Source organism: Colossoma macropomum, unplaced genomic scaffold (genome assembly GCF_904425465.1).
Source record: "Colossoma macropomum unplaced genomic scaffold, Colossoma_macropomum, whole genome shotgun sequence".
Classification (NCBI taxonomy): Eukaryota; Metazoa; Chordata; class Actinopteri; order Characiformes; family Serrasalmidae; genus Colossoma; species Colossoma macropomum.
The window spans coordinates 26,221,626-26,241,153 of NW_023494807.1; the positions used below are offsets into that span (position 1 = coordinate 26,221,626).

A 19,528-nucleotide genomic window follows, 5' to 3' on the forward strand; every position below is an offset into this window, starting at 1 on the left:
TCGTGTAAAAGGGAGCTGGAATGATGTGGATTGCCCAATTTCTGCAGAAATATCTACGTTTGAGTTCAAATATTTTAACATGAATAAATATTAGTTCCCAGTCGTGGATTCAGACATTCAGACACTAATGTATCAACATTTAAGATTTAATCACTGATATAATGGATAGATTTAAGGAAGTAAAGCTGGAAGTGTTAACATGTTAATCACATGATCAACAATGTCAAGCAGCAACACCCAGACAATCAGATAGCCAACACTTGCTGTCTAATGTAGAAGGAAGGCTGCAGTGTCAGATTCTTCTGACGATGCAGAAAAAAATCTAGAGAAACCTGGGATAGTCTGGGCTGTGGATCAATTCCCATCAACAGCAGCCCATGTACTGTGCTGTGACACATGATCTGACTGACAGATATCAGCACAGACATAGTATCTCTATGAAAATCTATGATGTATGAAACCAAAAGTGTCCAGTGGGCAGGGTCGTCACTAGAAGTTCATGGATCGGGGGGGGCACGAAGCCTGCACTAGGGGGTTCTGGGGGCATGGTCCCAAACCAGAATTTTTGATGGCCCCAAAATGTTTATAATGCGCTTTAAAATAGCAACAGCCAGAAAATGTCAAGTACATCAGCCGTGTTATGTATATCAAGAAATGGATATTTGGTCAAGCTGGCACACAGTAAATCTGTCTCTTCGTAGTTTGTATTAAGCACAGAGCCAATATAACAAATACTATATCCATCCACTTAAAACAGGCACAGATCAAGCAAAGGTACTTAAGTCCAGCTGCAAGGGCCTAAATATATTATTCAAAAACACAGATTATAGATCAGTCTCAGTTTGTACAATCAGAAAGAGTGTGATTTTGCTCTGTAGGCATGTTTAATAAGCTAAGTGATGGAATTTCATGGTCATGGTGACAAATATTATATTTTCTCAGCTAAGTTCAATTAAGTTCAGCATTAATTTTAACCAAAAGCTTTTATGACTCTCTCTTTCTTCTTGATCACTAACCTCCTTGAGCTTCTTCCTCTGCTTCTCTTCCTGTGTTTAGTGTTACAATACTTTTATTAAACTCAGATATACAATAAGCCAAGAAAATAATGATTTCGATGCCTTTTTTTTATTTTTTGAGTACAAAATCTTCTCATCTGACTGGCCTTCGACGGAGCTGCCGCCTCTTAATTTCCATTAACAGGTTGAGGAATTGAGGAATATAAAATTGTGTTATGATGACCTTTTAACACAGAGCTTAACCTCTTATGCTCCAGGGTATATTTTGGTTTGTCCATCTGAAATTAACATGACCAAATCTTAAGGCAAATTATTCAGTAACTGCATTTTTATTTTATTTATTTATTTATCGTAAAAGTTTCCCTCAAATTAACAGAACGTGTTTTATGATCATAAACATATTGCTATATGCTTACAATTTACTGCTGAAAGCCAAAAATCTTAGACGCTCTTTGTATTATTTTATAAAAATAATTTTTACAGAGCAGATCACTGAAGAGACGCCATCTGTTTATAGTTTATAGCCCAGATTTGTGGAAAAATGGGTCGAATTTCAGTAGACCAAAAAAAAATCGTGAGTTCAGCTTCTTTTATTATGAGGGTTTAAAATTGCATTACCCATCTATTTGACTGGAAAGAAGACAGTTACAGCTCTCATATCGACCCCCACCTTTTGAATGTAGCTTATGAAATATGAAAGTTATGAAGAATGTGACGAAGTGCATTTTGGAGCATTCTGGAGCCACCGGTGGTTCTGAGGAGCATAAGAGGCTACGGATGGTTTCTTGTTTGAATCTTCCACCTTAAATGCAGCAGCAGTTTCATTCTGGCGCCTCGCAGCTGGAAAATTCGAGAAGAGTCTGGAGGCAGACGAAGCAGCTACCGCCTCGTCCCTTTCACTGACATTAACTTACTGTAGCTAAACAGCAATACATGGCCAATACTGGTCTCATTCTTTCCAAATACTTAAGAGAAATCTGAAAACGAAGAATATAAAGAGCTCTCATTAACGTTATTTCTATCTTGTTCGTTCACACTCACTAAACTAGTTGGCTTGTCAGCTAAGCTAGCTAGTTAGCTAATGTCATTGTTAGCCTGGCTTCTTTTCTTTACCTCACTTAAACCCAAAGTTAACTAATGTTAACTAGCTAGACTTAACAAACAACCAAGTAAAATAACACATATCCAGCTATACTGACCATAAATAGTCACAAATCCATATTATAGGTGATACTGTGGTTTCACTCTGTACACTATAGATCCTAAGATCTAACGTTCATTTTAGTGAGCTTTAAGCCACAATCCTGACTTCAGCTCGGCTACCCATTACTTTGCAGTGCACAAACAGAGACCCTCCCCCAGGTCTGATATGATTGGCTGACAGCGTTTAAGGTCTGATATGATTGGTTTAGATGCGCATGAAGTCCTTTATGATTGGCCAAATGTAACGTTAGTCAATCACAGGTAGGACCACAGAGGCAGGGCTGCATTAGAGCAGCAGCGCCTCCCCCAGGCCGCGCCTGGTCATTACAGTATATTGTGAATGAGAATAAAGTATAGATGATTTGGATTACTCAGATGACTGGAATTACCCAGGAAGGGGGCTAAATGTGATTTTGCAGGGGCTCAAGTCCTGCTAAAATTGGCCTAGCAACGCCCATGAGAGCTGCCTGAACAAACCTTATTTTTGAATTATTTTAATACAATCCATCATAAGCTTCATTAAATGTCAATACCAATACCCTGACTTGTAGACCACTGGCTACAAAACGCATAGGACATACATACCATAGTGGGAAAGGTTCCTGTTCTACTTGTTTCATTTTCTGGCCCTAAAACAAAGGTGAGACTTTTTCAGTTTGCTCTGCAGATTCAGTTACAATAAGCAAACTGTTGGTTTTGAGTACTATTTTCTCAACAAGAACAAAACTAAAGCATTTGACCAAAACAGTGGCTTTGTAGACCTGCTGATTGTATTTTGATATGAGTGGAATACAGTTTTTATTTGTTTGTGAGGTGATATGAGGTTTGTGTTGGGGTTGTAACAATTTTACATCTGACTGCTCTCTTCACAGGGTGACATTACTGACCTCCTGTTACTGTGTGGAGGCTGAAAAAAGCAAATGAATAGATTATTTTATTTTTATCTAAAGATGTGTAATACAAGTGCATGCTGTGTACACATTATGTGACATAACTTTTTATAAAATAAAAAAAAACAAAGATGAATTTATGAGAAATTGAGATATTAAACCTTGTAAATTACTCAGCAGAGCCTAAACCTGTATGTAAACCCTAACCTAACATCCCCTTAACAAATGTGAGTTAGGAATATATCCCATCTAACCTGTACACAACCACTGTATTTAGCCAAATATGCCACACTGTCTTTCTGAAGATCAACCTTTTCTTTTAAGTATCTGTTGCTGCTTTTTCACAGCAACATGGTCACCGTTCTCAGCATCATCTGGGGGAGTTATAAAATCAAGCTTCTCTTATAATTAAAAAAGTACAAAGAATGTGACCCACATCACTGTGGAACATATTGTAAGAAAGTAACTATAGAGAAATATGTGGAACACAGCTTCCCTCCAGGCCCTGTGATTAAAGCACATGCAGGGCTAAGAATGGAAAGACTGCAAACTTACAGAACATATAGGACATTCAGGATTTGGTAGAGCAAATCCTGAATGTTGCTTATGTTAATCAGCTTTTGTTGCCTGTATAAGTTGCTAAGGTGCTTTCAGCAATTATTCACACCCCTTTTTTCTTCACTGCATGTTACAGCCCTTAGCCTCTAAAATAGATTAAGCTCATTTTTTCTCATCAATCTGCAAAAATACTAAAAAATATTTTTTAAAAAAGCATATGTAGGTTTTCAAAAAGGCTTTCTAACTTCATACAAAACATTAAACTGAAAATATCACATTTAATCAGATTCAAAAAGACCCCTTACACAGCTGTAATTAGCTGTGTCTTGACAATCTTGTCTACAACGTTCCTTCGCACATGCACTGTTAGATCAATTCCAATCAACTGAATTTACCACAGGAGAACTAATCAAGCTGTAAAAGCATGATGACCACTGATAATCAGATTTGGGCTGATAGATAAGAAGAAAAAATGACTTCAATCCATTTTAGTGTAAGACTGTAATGTAAGAAAATGAGGAAAATGTGAAGGGGTCTGGATACAACACATTAAAAAACAACCACTGCAAATGAGAACTGCTGTGAGCCTCAAGAGCAACACTGGTACTATAAGTATTCCACTACAAAGTGAGTGTTTTATTGTCTGTTCCACCTCATCAAATCTCAGAAAAGTACTGTGATATAATTTTTGCCATATCACCCACCCATATTTTTACATGGAGTTCTTTTCAAACAAACTCAACTCTCCTGTTAAAGTGAACCTGAAAGGTAACCAGTCTACTTAGCCTGCTTTAATACCACAACTCTTTTAGAACTCAGACCTCACCTGGGTAACAATGAATCATGTTAGTGTGGTTTAAGTTCATCATATTAGCATATAACAGATTTGCTGCACCACATTCAAAACCATGGTAAATATTCCAACAGCCAAGTTATTAAAACTATTAAATAGTTAATGCTGTTCATGTAATTAAGTTTTATCTTTTTTCATTAGAAACTGTAGCAAGAAGCTACTGAAGTCTTCATTACAGTGATTTCAATATGCGTAGGGGGCTTAACTCTGCCCTGTGCGTGCCTAACATAACCCTTTAACCATGGTAAAAAATCACAGGGCTCTCATGGCTTATTGTTTTAATATGCCAATGCTGCCATCTCATGGTAAGATCACAAAAACCCACAGCATCTGTTGTCCTAAGAGTTTTTACCCACTCCAGGGTATTTTTTAAAATTGGTGCTCAGGGCCCCCGGCTCCACTCTTGTGTGTCGAAAGTGTGTTGGAGTAAAAACATGGATAGGTTTGAGAATCTCTTTGCTAAAGTACAAGAAGGCTGTGGCTGTGTATGTAAGCCTCAAAGTTCATTAACCATAAACAGCAAGCAGAGTGGGCTTGTTTTGTTTTCACAATGTACAAATCAATTGGCCTACAAATCAAACCACAAATGAATCGTACAGGGACCACCTCAAGAGGTGGGCTGAGTACAGTTGGTTTCTGAGACCATTTAGAGGAGAAACATTACTCAGCAGTCTGAATCCTCTTGAAATACTGTAACGGCCCAAGGGTGAAACTATGTGAATGTCAAATGAACTCACACCCCTCTAATGGGTCCCAAACACCAACCCAACTCTAGAGGTGCTCTCAGACGCAGGTTGGTTTGTTGTTCGTTTTGTGGTCTGATTGATTCTTGCATTGTAAAAAACAAACAACCCCAGATTACTTTGTGTTTTACTTTATGGTAAAGACCTCAAGGCTTACTGTACATAAACAGGCACAGTTGCCCAGTACAGGGGGTGAAAACAGACCAGCAAAGATCATATTTAAGGTACTACTCAATATAAAGCCCCCATGTGATCCTGTGACAAGACAGCAGAGCTGATGCATTATAGCAATAAGATGCGAGAGCCAGCGTGATTTTACTGTGTTAAAGGCTGAGGCTAGGCACACACGCAATACAGTTAAACCTGCCCAAACTGAAATCACTGTAATGCAGACTTGAGAGGCTTATTGCTATAATTAATCAGAATCACTTTATTTCACCAAGTATGCCACACATACAAGGAATTCGTCTTGGTGAGTGCACACATGCACGATATGTAACATACTGAACAGACCAGACAAGCACACAAGCACCGGACAAGACTGTAAAGTATCTAACAAAGAAAATAAACAATGACAAAAAATATAATATACAGTATAGGAAAATACAGCATTCCATTAAAAAATAATTAACAGATATACAAACAATTAAATGAACGATGGCCCTTTTAAAGGTTTTTAATAGCTTGGTGCTTTTGCAGTTGGAGTATTTTACCATGGGGTCTAACGTATATGATAAATAACACTTTCCAAAATAATTCCTAGGTGAGATAAATCAACTGGTCTGAGATCTCACCCACGCTGAAAGGACCAAAAAGAGAACTAAGTCCATATTAAAGCACTGAGGTCATTTAAGCTGGTTCCCTTTGAGGTTCCCTTTACAGAACTGAGTCTGGTTCTTTTAAAAAACTATATGTGAAAAAACTCTTACAGTAGTCTCAGCTCTCTTTCTGGTCCTCTTCAGCAGTTATGATATCTCAGACCACTAGTTATTCACAATGCAAATCCTTCAGTACTAAAACTCACCTGGATCATAGGAGCATTATGGTTTGACATAACTAGTCCGAAACTAATCCAAAAAAACTTTTTTCATGTTACCATAGTATTAAGTAACCATTTAATAATACACAAAAAGTTGGTTATAATTCAATAAAATAAAGAACATCACCACTCCCATATGCTTTTAATTTACAGTACTGCACTTACATTACCCTTAAACATTAGCTTTGAATAATAATGATTTAATCCCCTAACACCTTTACACTGTTACTATAAACAGTAGCTTCAATTATCTAACAATTTTTGATATTAATGGGCCTCTATGTTGTTTAAGGCAGTGGTTCTGATGGAGTTTCTCAAACTAAGTAGCTTATCGGCATGGGTGGCATGCTGAACCCAAGCAACCACCAGGTGCATAAAAACTATGAACGTAGCTTAGTTCAGCTGTAGAGTGTTTTAGGGCAGTGTTTCTCAACCATGTTCCTGGAACTGTTCTGCATATTTTAGTCTTTTTCCTTCCTTTAACTGTTAATGAGCTGATTAGTTGGATCAGATGTGCGGTGAACAGGGAAAACAGTAAAAAAGTGCTGGGAAATGCTGACTTAGGGCAAGTCAAGATGAAGAGTGTTGTGGCTTTAAGAAACTTATTTACTTTTATTACTATTTATAGAAACTTATGTATATTACCTTTATAGAACCTATTACTTAGACAGGAACAGACAGAATTTTTTTTTTTTTTTCCAAAAAGTCAACAGTGGTAACAGTGGTACAGGGTAACTGTCCACTCATGCACTGCGACTAACCATGAAACCAAGACAATGTAACAATGCCAAATCATATTGGCTGAGCCAGATTCTTTCTGACAGACTTCCACAGACTTTCTGACACCCATGTGCCAGGCTTCCTACCAGGCCTTGACATAAATATGACTGCTCTTATTCCAGGCCTAACCTTATTAGTAGGTTAGGCCTAGTCCTGAACTACACAGCGTTCTTAATAGTTATTCTCCATAAAGAAAAATGTCCAGGCTTAGTCCTTGTCTGGGAAACTGAACCCTAATAGCCTACTAATTGGCATGCTGCTATTACTGCCATTGGTATGCTAATTAAAAAAAATATGTACAGATACTGCCTTTATATCACACTTAAAAATCGCTAAATATCTATTTGTGGTCACATTAACATGCAAGCTAAACTTTCCATATGTGAACAAACGTTCAAAATAAAGGCATAGCAGTGTGGCCAATAACACAATTCTGTCAATATTAGCCTAAGGTCTCCAATCAAGGGATAACCCAATCAGTCATTGAAAGGCTCCTGTGACATGCAACGCTGATAATTATAAAAATTTACAGAGCACAATGGACTCTTACTGTCTGAAATGCGTTAGGAGTAAACCTACTACCGAGTCCCATTAACATTTAATTGGCATAGGCTAACGCTAGCATTTAGTGAATAAGTCAGCTAAACTACGTTAGCCACATTACATTACTAGCAAGAAAGCATGAAGCACCTGCCCGCAACAGCTAACCTTAAGCTTGTGACTGGCAAAAATACTTGATTGGTTTATACATTATGTGTACATTTACTACCAAACAATGATCTTCATTAGACAGAAAACTGTGCAAACACTTCCAAAGCTAGATACTGGGTTGGAAAGGGTTTTCACACTTGCACTCCTAATTTAGGATTTTATCTTGTCACACTAAATATCTTCCTGTCAATACAATCATATATTTGGGTGATGTTGTTTATGGCGTGAGCATGTCCACATTGGCTGTAGTAAAATAGATCATGTGGAATAGTAGCTTTTAATCTGCTGCTGTGTTTTCTATTGCTGTATAAAAGATGTACAAGCCTGCTTTCTTTATTGTATACGTTGGGAGTTTTGTTCAGAGTAATGCTGTTGTCTGACTTATATTCCTATTCATGTTTTCTTGATCAAAAAGGTAGTTTATGACAAAAACAAAATAAAAATCTAAATAAAAATGTTCAAATAACTGCAACTCTAGAAGAGAAGAGAGTATTGAACAGCAGAAATACACACTTGTTTGAGGTGGCCTTAACGCTGTAAAACTGAACGTCTCACTGATGATCCATTCTGAGAGTTTGGCGACGGCCTTTAAACTTGTTTAAATCTGCCACCAGAAGTGTTACTGTGCGTGTCCACGATAGCGATCACTTAAACCCTTCAAGGGCCAGAGCCCACCAGCAGGCCCAAAGTTTTATTACACACTTCTATCACCTAAGAATAGCTTAACCCCGTGTGCATTAAAGTCCCTGTAGTTACTGAACAACAAGCCTTAGTAAGTAATTACCCTGGGATTTTAAGGGGTTCAGTTCAGTATGTGAAATTGAAGCTTCCCGGGTGCTGCCATGTTTTCTATCACTATGTAAAAGATGCACACGACTTCCTATCTTGCTGGACGCTCTGTGTTTTTGGTATAGAGTGACGCTAAAGTCTAGTCATTTTTGGCTTTGTTCTTTACATATTAAATAATTGCAACAATAGCACTGGGAAATCACATTATTAATGGAGCAGATTAAAAACACTTCTTTTGTGTTGGCCTTAAGCCGACTGAGCATCTCATTGGTGACTGATTCTGAGAATTTGGCAGGATTAGTTTTACATGGGGCAGTGGGTCCAGGAGTTAACCCACCTTTCACCAGGCTTTCTCTGTGATTTTAGTCCCATCTGAATGCGTCATGTCCGTCATTTTTAGCAGCACCATGATTCTGCTTCAGTAAAGATTTTGGCACCTTTTACCTTTTATAAAACCAACCAGAGATCATTGACATGTTGGTAAAATCGTTATCGGGTTCTGTGGGAACAGAGTTTCATAAGTATTGAGGCACTTTAAAGAAGAGCTTACTTTTGTTCTCTGTGGCTAAAATCAAGCTGATATGTAACGTTACTCTCCTGCCTCACATATTCAACTCAGAACGTGTAAAATTACAGAAAAATGTTTGATTTTATGCGGTGAAGTTGACCGCTGGCTGTGAACTCCCAAACTAATAGTGATGCTAATGACACAGTGCATTCACCTAAAACAGCAAGACAAATGGTCAGGGTAAGTGGAATAATGGCTAAATGAAATGTTTTAACATGTTTCCTGGAGGGAAGCCAGGGCATGAAATCAAATAGCCATTACCATCTCTGTCATTTATACTAAATTGGTCATAAACATTAACCAGGATTACCCACCTCTCATGGAAAACTACTCCCCTCCAACAGGGCTTTAGACACTGAATCACTCCCTTTTTTTGCACCCACACTGTAAAATCACTGCAGTTTAGTTTAGCTCAGGATGGAATCCAGACAAGTTACTCTTTAAACATTACTTCCTGCTGACTTGATTTAAATGTCTCAACAGCAAAAAAAAAAAGTTTAGTGAATGACTATTAGGCATGACTCCAAGTATGTTACGTATGTACTTTGCTTGGATGTTTTGAGGACTTTGGAAAGATATTTTTAGTAGTAGTGCTACATTAAAATAAATTCAGCCCATAAGAACTCACACATTCATAAAGTTGCAAGACAATCTCCAAATCTTTATGAGCAGCATAATTAGAGTGAATGTTAATCACTGTAAATCACTGTGCTCGAATATGGGCAACAGTCTGATAAGGACTTCACAACACCACCGTAACTATGTAGGTAACACCCCACCCTCTCACCAATGCAGACGTGACCCTAATTCTAAAACATATGCAAAACAAACAGATAAGGCTTCAGCGGACACTAATCAGTCTCTTTTACCGCAAGTGTGACCCAATCAGTGTCATCAGGACAGTCCCCTGACGTCACGTCTAAGACCCTCCTGACTTCTCTCCCCTCCCACAGCTGTCAGCATAACAGTGACCTGCACCAGGCTTCAAAACACCCGACCCAACACGCAACCTCACAATTTACCGCAGGAGAGAAGGAGGAAACGTCCAGGGCTGAATCTGAAGGTAGAAGCAACATCTAAAAAGGGACATCATCTACAATGTCAGGACACACACAGCTGTGGCTGCTCGTAGTAGTGGCTTGGCTATGTGTTTTCAACACAGAAGCATATGCAAGGTACGTTTGTTATGGATGTACAATGAACAATGTGGAAATATATAGTGTTTTTCATTTTTTGTCATAATTTACATACACCAGCTGTCCTTCACAGTGTGAACATTTCATGAAGATTGCACCAACAGAAACGGTGTAAAATTATTTGTAATAAAATAACTTTACATTCACTAACTACATTACACTGAAATGCCAAACATGTTCTAGATATCAACTGGGTAAGTATGTGTAGTACAAACACCGCAGTACTGTGCAGTTATTTGGTTTAAAAAGTTGAGTTGAGTAGTTAGATGATGTGAAAAAAGTGTATACAAATAAAGTACAAACAGTCTAATACATTATATTTCTGTAACTGAATCTGAGCTGGTAATGAAAGATTTTTATTATGGTTTTACTCTTTTTTTATATTTATTGCTTTGAATTTTGTCTTTTTAATTCTAAGTTTATATAACTTACCTGGTACTTGGAGCTGTTTCTGATTCAATTTTCTGCTTAAATGTATAACATTACAGTGACATCGGTGTGAGTTTATACTTACTGCCTTGTAACTCCACATATTTATAAGATATTTTACTTTATCTCCTTTATCAGCTTAATGGTTAAAACCTGTTAATTAGTAACTAATAGCCATTCAGTGTAATTTTGTAAGACTGTCTCTGTACTTTTACCCAAAATAATTACTTAATATTACTTAATAATTAAGGTAATATCTAGAACCCGTTTGGCAATTCTGTGTAATTTAGTGAAACCACATTAGAACTTACCATCATGTTACCCAAAATAATTATGCAGTACTTTTAAAATTGTACCTGATATTTACCCAGTTATTATCTAGAACCTATTTGGAAATTCAGTATAATTTAAGAAGACTGTCTTAGTCTTTAACACCATTTTACTCAAAATATTAAACAGTACATTGGAGATTGTACCCCCTGCTTACACAGATAATATCTAGAACCTGTTTGTAAATTCAGTGTAATTTAGTAAGACTACCTTAGAATTTACTATCATGTTACTCAACATAATGATCTAATACTTTGAAACTTGTAACTTATATTTCCTCAATTATTTACTCAATTAGTAACCTAGAACCTATTTGGAAATTCAGTGTAATTCAGTAAGACTGTCCGAGTACTTATAGCGATTTTATCCACAACAAATTACACAGGACTCTGGAGATTGCACCTCAAACTCAGTTAATATCTAGAACTTGTTTGGTAATCCAGTGTAATGTAGTAAGACTGCCTTGGAACTTGGAACTCATGTTATTGAAAATAGTTATCTAGTACTTTGGAGTTTGTACCTCACACTTACCTGGTTAATATCTAGAACTTAGATCACTGTAAAAGAAAGGATTACTGAAATATGGTTGTTTGCAAAAGTTTGGGCACCCCTGGTCAAATGACATGTTTTGTTGGTTTTCGAAGTGAAAATAAGTTACACATCCTCTACAGAGAACGTCATATATTAGTGTGTTCCCTGCAGAGGACGTGTTAACTTATTTTCACTTTAAAAATCAACATGTCATTTAACCAGGGGTATGCAAACTTTTACACAAGACTGTATTCACCAGGGGTCAGCAACGTACGTCTCTTTTACTGCCCTGTTGCGGTTCCACAGCAGAATTAGATGTTTAGGTAAAAATAAAATAATCCTCCTCTGCAGTTAAATAAAGCTCTGCTGGTCGTTCAACACAGTTTTAATGGTCTAAAACACTGGAGTTAATGTAGAACTGCCAATTCACCAACCTTTTACCCTGAAGATTGGCGTGCAGACTGCTGGTAACCATAGCAATGCAGACAATAATCTCGCCTATGTAGCAGCTGATGGACAGACAAAGAGGAAAATTTAAGACGAACATTGATAATTTAGAGACAAATGGACTTATTTGCTTTCATCATCTCTCCAGCTGGTTTCCTGATACGTTTAATCTGCAATGAGGAACTGTCAAACACTAAAAGTCAGCTTCTCGTTCTCCAGCTTCTTGTTTGAAATGTCCTGTTTCACCTTAAATGGTGCAGCAGTTACATTCTAGCGCCTCAGGCACCATTTAAGGTGGAGCGTGAAAATTCGAACAAGAAGCTGGAGAATGTGAAGCTGACTTCAGTCTCGGAAATAGTCAAATGTTGAGAGACATTTTACAAGAAACTATTCCACTTTTGGAAAAGTTTCCTGCTGGAGATGTGAGAAAAGCAGCTATAGCCGAGCTAAAGCTTAAAGCAGAGCAAAGTGAGTCTGTGTTTCCATTTATATGTTTAGCCTATACTAGTACATCAGCACATACCGAGACATATTTGCAGCCAAGATAGTAAAATGAACACAAAATGTTGTGGCTCCCAACGTGGTTTGATTTTTGCTAAAAGGACAAAATGGCTCTTCTTAACATTTGGGTTGCCGACCCCTGGTATATACTGTTTTCATTCGATGTTGCAATGGTTGAAACTTTTCCTCCATTTATATGGTATTTTTCTTTCCGTATCCACAGCCACCCTTCAATCACTCTTCCTGACTGGAGGTCAAACGCAGGTCAGAATTCATCCTACACGCTTTGCTGTCTGTAATATTCCTCTGAAGATGCACACAAGTATCAGCCACTGTAATATGTTCTGACAGCGGAGAGGGAAATAAGCAAATGTGCCAGAAGTGTGTAATCTGCATACATATTAAGTGAACACATGAAGAAATGTGGCCTAGTGAAGATAAGAGAGAAACTGACGGCAGGCCTGGTATCAGACTCTCGGGGCCACTCTATTTGAAGTGCCCAGAGTGAAGCTCACAGTTTCTCGCAACAGTGACCTGAGACAAAAAAGGGGTTTTATTACAGTGTTAATAGAATTGTGTTTTAGATCAAGAGCACACTTTCAGATGATGCTAGCCTGTTGTTTTCTTGCACTTCTTGCTCTCACCATCTCTTCACTTGCTTTTATTTCCCTTTCTCGTTCCAGATTATTTTACAAGGTGTGATTTTGATGATGATACCTCTCCTTTCTGTGACTGGACTGCAGAGGGGCTAAACAGAAGCCAAACAAGACCAGGTATAACCGTCTTTCAGAAAATGTTTTTTTACTCACTGTATATCAGTGACATACATTTAGGTGTAAAAGTGGAGATGTATTGGTTTGATTTTGCTATACTGTGTAATAACTATATAGTAATTATTTAATTAATACATTAATTAATTAATACAAAAATGTTTTGCCTGCTTACACAGTCAATATCTAGAACCTGTTTCTAAATTCAGTGTAATTTAGTGAGACTGCCTTAGAATTTACTATCATGTTACCCAAAATAATTATGTAGTATTTTTAAACTGTGTCATGTTTTACTTAGTCATTACCTAGAACCTATTTGGAAATTCAGTGTAATTCTGTAAGACTATCTTAGTACCTATTTTACCAGTTTTACCCAAAACAAATCGCACAACTTTGGAGATTGCACCTCATACCAACTCAGTTAATATCTAGAACCTTGACTGAGGCGCGATCTACCAACGTGCACTGGTCAATCGCGATCAGTGCACCCCTGGTGTCCAGAGTGCATGACTGGAGCAGTCAGTGTGAGAACATCTTTTATTGTTAGTTACCTCGGACCACAAATCTGATTATAGTCCACAATCAAAGTGATTAACCATGTAAATCACTCCACCCAAGGTAATAAAATGATCTTTTATTGTGCTATAATCTTCTGAAGGCCAACTCTTTAAACAAACTGCACTCCTAGGTTTGCAGCTTACAAGCACTTACCACTAATCCTGCAAATACTATTACCTTGTGGTCAGAAGCAGTAAAACATCAGAGCATTACGAACACTTTACTAGTCCAAAAGTGTTCTTGTCAAAATTCAGAGTGGAAAGATAAGAAAAATGAATTTAGCCCAATATCATATTGCCTACTGTCAGTTTCATTCCTGACAGGGGGGGGCATCAAAAGAAAAAAGTTCAAATCAACTTCAGGAATGTTCACATAATAAGAAACCCAAATTGCATAACATGCATAACACAAGTAATTCTGGAGAATTTCTATTGGTCTATTCATCATGACATTTTCACACAGTGTGAAAGGCATGACAGCAACACAATATTGTTAATTCTACCTTTTCTGCTGTTTTCTGCTTTGTCCTACCCACTCTAGGGAAATTCTACCTTGCAAAGGATCCTGTGAGCCCGTCAGGCGTGGCTCGACTACAGAGCAGGTTTCTGAACTCTTCTGAAGACTCGTGTCTGCAGTTCTGGTACTATAAACCTCACCAGGACGGCTCAGAACTGCGCGTCTTGCTCAGTGATGATGTTTTGCAGACAGAAATCTGGAGTTCTCTGGCTGCTGAGAGCCATGTCTGGAAAGAAGTGTTCATTCCACTGAACTACTCACAGCTGACTGGAGTGCAGGTGCAGCAGCTGATCCCTTCTCTAATTAAATATTTGCCTACAGTCATTTAAAAATTAGGAGTTATCAGAATGAACTTTATTGTTGTGACCTCTGTTCTTGCCAACAGATTGTTTTTGAGCTAATGCAAGGGCATGGAAATAAAGAAGAAATCATTTTTGATAAGATTGGTGTATGGAGGGGACAGTGTGGTGAGTCTGGTCTACAAAATGTATGAGTTTGTTGTGGTCTTTATTCATGAAGCTTCTTAGAGCAGGAGTGTTGATCTATGATCTGGTCCTATTCCTACTCTGAGAAGCTTCATGAATACAGGCCCTGGTCTGCATCTGATGAAGGGATTTCATGCTGGCTGAAACATCATAGTTTAAACCAAATAAAGTGCTTAATTTTGTTATTCGATAGAACAAAATGAACCTAATAGACTTATTTTGAAAAATTTGGTGGAACTTCCCTTTTAGCATGGAAAGATTTAAAAACCCTTTACTTAAACATAATAAAGCAAATGTGAGTTTCTTTTTCTGCACCAAGATGACAAAAACACTAATGTCATCACCTTTTGCACAGGCTTGCAATGCCAGTCCGGCACCCAGCTTTGGACAGATGAGTCCACTCAGTGTACCTGTACTGAAGGTCAACTCACCTGCACCCAAATCACCTGCGGGGACGGTCAAACCTGCAGGCAGGCCGTAACGTCCACTGTCTCGTCCGGCACCTGCAGAGTTGCCAGTGACCTCCGATACAGAACCTTTGATGGGGTCAACTTCCGTTTCATGGGTCCATGCGCTTACATCCTCACAAAAGTCTGTGATGGGGTCAGCGTGGTACCAGGCTTTGCAGTGGAGGTGCAGAAAGAGCAGAGAAGCAATTCATCTGTTTCCTTGATCCAGCAGGTGAAGGTGAATCTGCAGGGATTGAGAGTGACTCTGCTGAGGAGAGACAGAAGGAGGATCATGGTGAGTGAAATTACCGCTTCGAAACAGACTTTAATAGATTAATACTGCTTCAGCGGTCATGCAGTAATTGGCGAGTGCTGCGGTGATGGCTGTTTGCTCCAGCCCTGATTTAACTAATGCAACCCAGTTTTACTACTGAGGTCTCCAACTTCTGGCATGCCACGTTTCAGCATATACCTGGAGCAAATGTCTGTTGAGACTACAGCCTTCAGTGAAGCCTGAATACCAATGCTTTTTAGTCTTAAAGGGGAATTCCACTGAGTTTTCTGCATAATTCAATGGCTGGGATACAAACAAAGTCATACAGAGTGATTTCATGTGAAATGGTTCATTATGGAGAAACATACAGACTTCTTTACAGTGGTGGTGATAGGAACCAGGGGTCGGGCCCAGATCATCCAATGGGTTTTATGGGCATATGCCCAGTGACTAGGGGGTCCCCACAAGCAATTATGAGAAAATCTAAACAGCTGTTTTGACTTGCAGTGGGAACTTTACTAGAAGCACAGCGGTATAAATAAACTAAAACCATGTCCTAACAGCAGGCAATGCGAGTGACAACAACAAAACCAAAACGCTTTCTTTATAAATAATGAGGATGTCTACACCAGCTGAGAACGGCAGAGAGGATGGGATGTGGCGCCGTTTTTGACGGACGCTCAGTTTCTGTTTTTGACACATCGCCGGAGAACTTGTAGAGAGGAGAATTACTACTCTGTCATGGCTTATGGGTTTCTCAAACGCTAGAGGGCGCTCCTGAGCAAGTCCAAAATGAATGGGTTAAGATGTTAAACATTTTTAATATAAAATAATACATTCATTTTTTTAAACACAGAACAGCATAAAACATTTTAACACCGTTGTTATATTTTTGAGCGTTACAGGAGTTTAAAACGGCGCCTCATGTACGTTCATAACGCCAGTGAGCACGAACAGCCAATGAGCTGCTCTGCTTGCCAACTAATCAGCACTCAGTAGCAGTAATGTTGCCCAAAACCTGTTTGCTGTAGAAAAAAGGAACCTGCAGGTTATTTTTCTTTGCTTTTTAGCAAATTACACCCTTCTTCTTTTGAAAATTCTGGGCAAGTGATTACACACTATTTTAACTTTTCCTTTTTTCATTCATTGAGGACTCGCTCGTAGGCGCCCTCTGGCATTTTACAGTCCTGTTTTTGATATAATGGGGGAAATAGGAATGCGGCCAGGCTCCTTACGTCGCTTTGTGTTGCAATTCCACCTTAAAATGGATGAGAAGAAACAAAGTGGAGAAGAGAGGGATCTCTACAACCCTTCCAGTAAACAATTTGGAGAGAAACAGCCAGAGTGCTGGAAGTTAGAGGTGAAAACCCTTTATTTTGTGTTAAATAACTAGCTATGTAAGTTAGATTAACTAGCTAGCCAAGTAGATACAAGTTAGCATAACCGAGATGCCCATATAATGTTATTTAGACTAATGATGTTAAATATGGGGAAAAATGTAACCATTACAAACGCATGCCCCAAACCACAGCTGGACAGCTCCATCAGTAAAGCAGCTGTCTTTTGATAGGTCTGTGGTTTGTTTATGTTTTGTCACACACTTGATGTTTCCGATGCTGCATCCAATTCAGTTCTCCCACAAATTAAGTCGCGCGTTCACTGAACCCATCACCACCACTGTGAACAATTCTGACTCGGTAAGTTTCTCTAGACTGGAGCATTTTACACTAAAGCATTGACTTTGTTTACATATTAACTATTTAATTGCACAAATTTTTTTAGGAAACAATGAAATTGTCCTTCAGTTGAGAGCATGTAAGATCCAAAAGGGGATCAAAACAGCTTAGTAGAGCAGATGTGCTGCAACAAAGGTAAAAATGGAGACCTAATCAGTCAGTATTAGAGTTTTACTTGTGTCTAAGCCAGTGAAATGAAACAATTTCAGAATAATGCTGTTTCTCTCCTCCCACCAAATCCTTGTGCCCTCATTATTCATAACAACACATAATGAACACTTATCACCCTTTTTCAGGTTAATGGGATTTGGAAGAATCTCCCGCTGAGTCTGTATGGAGACACAGTAAAGGTCACTGCCCAGGGACCAGTCGTGGAACTTCAGACGCACTTCAACCTGTCTGTCTCCTATGCCAGATCCGGCGCCCTTCATGTAACTGTACCCAACCAGTTCAGTGACAAACTCTGCGGCATGTGTGGCAACTTCAACCACATGATGGACGATGACCACAAAATGGTAAACGGCTCTCTGGCTGAGAATGCCCAGGCTTTGGGGCAAAGCTGGAAGAGTGAAGAGCCCCCGTGTGAGGAGCCCACCATGCCTAGCATGTGTTCTGAGGCTGAGAAGCTGGAATATGCCAGCAAAGCTTACTGCGGCATCCTGCTGTCACCCCATGGCCCCTTCTCTGAGTGCTCCTCTGCTCTTGGTGCAGTGAGCTTCTTCAGGAGCTGTGTGTTTGAGATGTGCTCCACACAAGGAGATCCTGAGACCTTCTGTGATGTCCTGCAGGCTTTTGCTAAGACCTGCAGTGATGCTGGGATTCCTGTGACGGGCTGGAGGAATGCAACTTACTGTCGTACGTCTCTCAAAACATTTTACATCATCATATTTCACAATCAGTTTCCCTGTAGTCCCTTTAGGTGAGTGTAGCTAACAGGTAGAGCTGTCGCAATAAAATTCGACATTGGAATATTCATTGAATTCCGAGACAACATGCACATTCCAATATAATGTCCATTTGAATTTTTAAAGCCTCCTATATGCTCCAGGCCAGTTAATTACTGACACTTTCACAAATAATGATTACCAAACGCAGGAAAAGATTTTTAATTGCTAAGCATAAACAAACATAAACAGTATATTGTATATTTTTGCTTTAGTTAGAATAGTATGGTGTTTTACAGAAGTGTCATTCCCACAAAACCACCTCAAACCATATATATATATATATATATCGCTGCTGTCAGGACAAAACCTTGTAACTCCATTTTTGTTGTATTTTGACACAATTTGAAAATATCTGTTGGCCTTTACACTTTGTGTAAATTTCATGATTAATGAGCCAAAAGAAATGGCCAAAAATGACTTGTAAAGAAGGTTTTTCCTTCTGCTGTAAAGTTACCATTTTGGAGATAAAAGGTTTTGTTCCGACAACAGACATGTATATGGGAAAAACACTGAGCTTTAGTCCCAGTTGTGTCATATTTATGAGGATAACTCATCTTATGGGGATATTTTCAAAGATCTGGGTTTTTAGCAGCTCAGTCATTCTTAACAAGGTGATAGGTTTACTTTGTAAACTGAAAAACGCTAATGGGCAAAACATAAGTCCTCATGTGTATGATCTGCTTTAGATGGCAGACTTTTCTGACAAGCCAACACTCCAAATGGAACGATTTGGAGCACAGTGAACTTATAATCACCTAATGTTTAGTTTAGGTTGTTTAGCTGTGTGGCTAAGCTAATACATAGCTACTGCTAAATAAATGACTTTCACTTTCGCTACAGTCGCACTTTCTGTGCAGCCATTCTCTTTAGCTTATAATGACGGCAGAATATTACTTTTTCGTTCTCAAATATACATCAGAATAGATCTGTCTTCCTATCAACCCCCAGCTGAGAATCCCTGGATTAAACACTGTGTGCTTTTGCAGTTGGTTGTGTTGGTTGTGTTCTGCTGCGTGCTCCCTGCTGGATTTACTAGGCTTAACACTTGACTTAGAAATCTGCTGTTTGCTGCAACTAATCAGCTTCTTAGTTATTTTCTATGCAAAATAATGTATGATAATAATTTGATTTCTGATTCTATCTGACAATCCTACTAAGTAATGAAAGTTCATAGCCACCCACTTAGAGCAAACTAAATGCCAAGATCAT

General features: G+C 38.6%; 1 protein-coding gene across 1 annotated transcript in view; it reads left to right on the forward strand.

Annotated features, from left to right (window-relative positions):
* The window catches only part of LOC118796832 (zonadhesin), a 58,284-nt gene that overhangs the window by 11,851 nt on the left and 26,905 nt on the right, over nt 1-19,528 (forward strand). The window contains exons 2-8 of the mRNA XM_036555960.1: nt 10,104-10,325; nt 12,808-12,848; nt 13,268-13,357; nt 14,453-14,706; nt 14,814-14,895; nt 15,269-15,657; nt 17,669-18,227. Coding sequence (XP_036411853.1) covers nt 10,249-10,325; nt 12,808-12,848; nt 13,268-13,357; nt 14,453-14,706; nt 14,814-14,895; nt 15,269-15,657; nt 17,669-18,227 — 1,492 coding nt within the window. The 5' untranslated portion in view covers nt 10,104-10,248. The remainder of the gene's footprint in view (nt 1-10,103; nt 10,326-12,807; nt 12,849-13,267; nt 13,358-14,452; nt 14,707-14,813; nt 14,896-15,268; nt 15,658-17,668; nt 18,228-19,528) is intronic.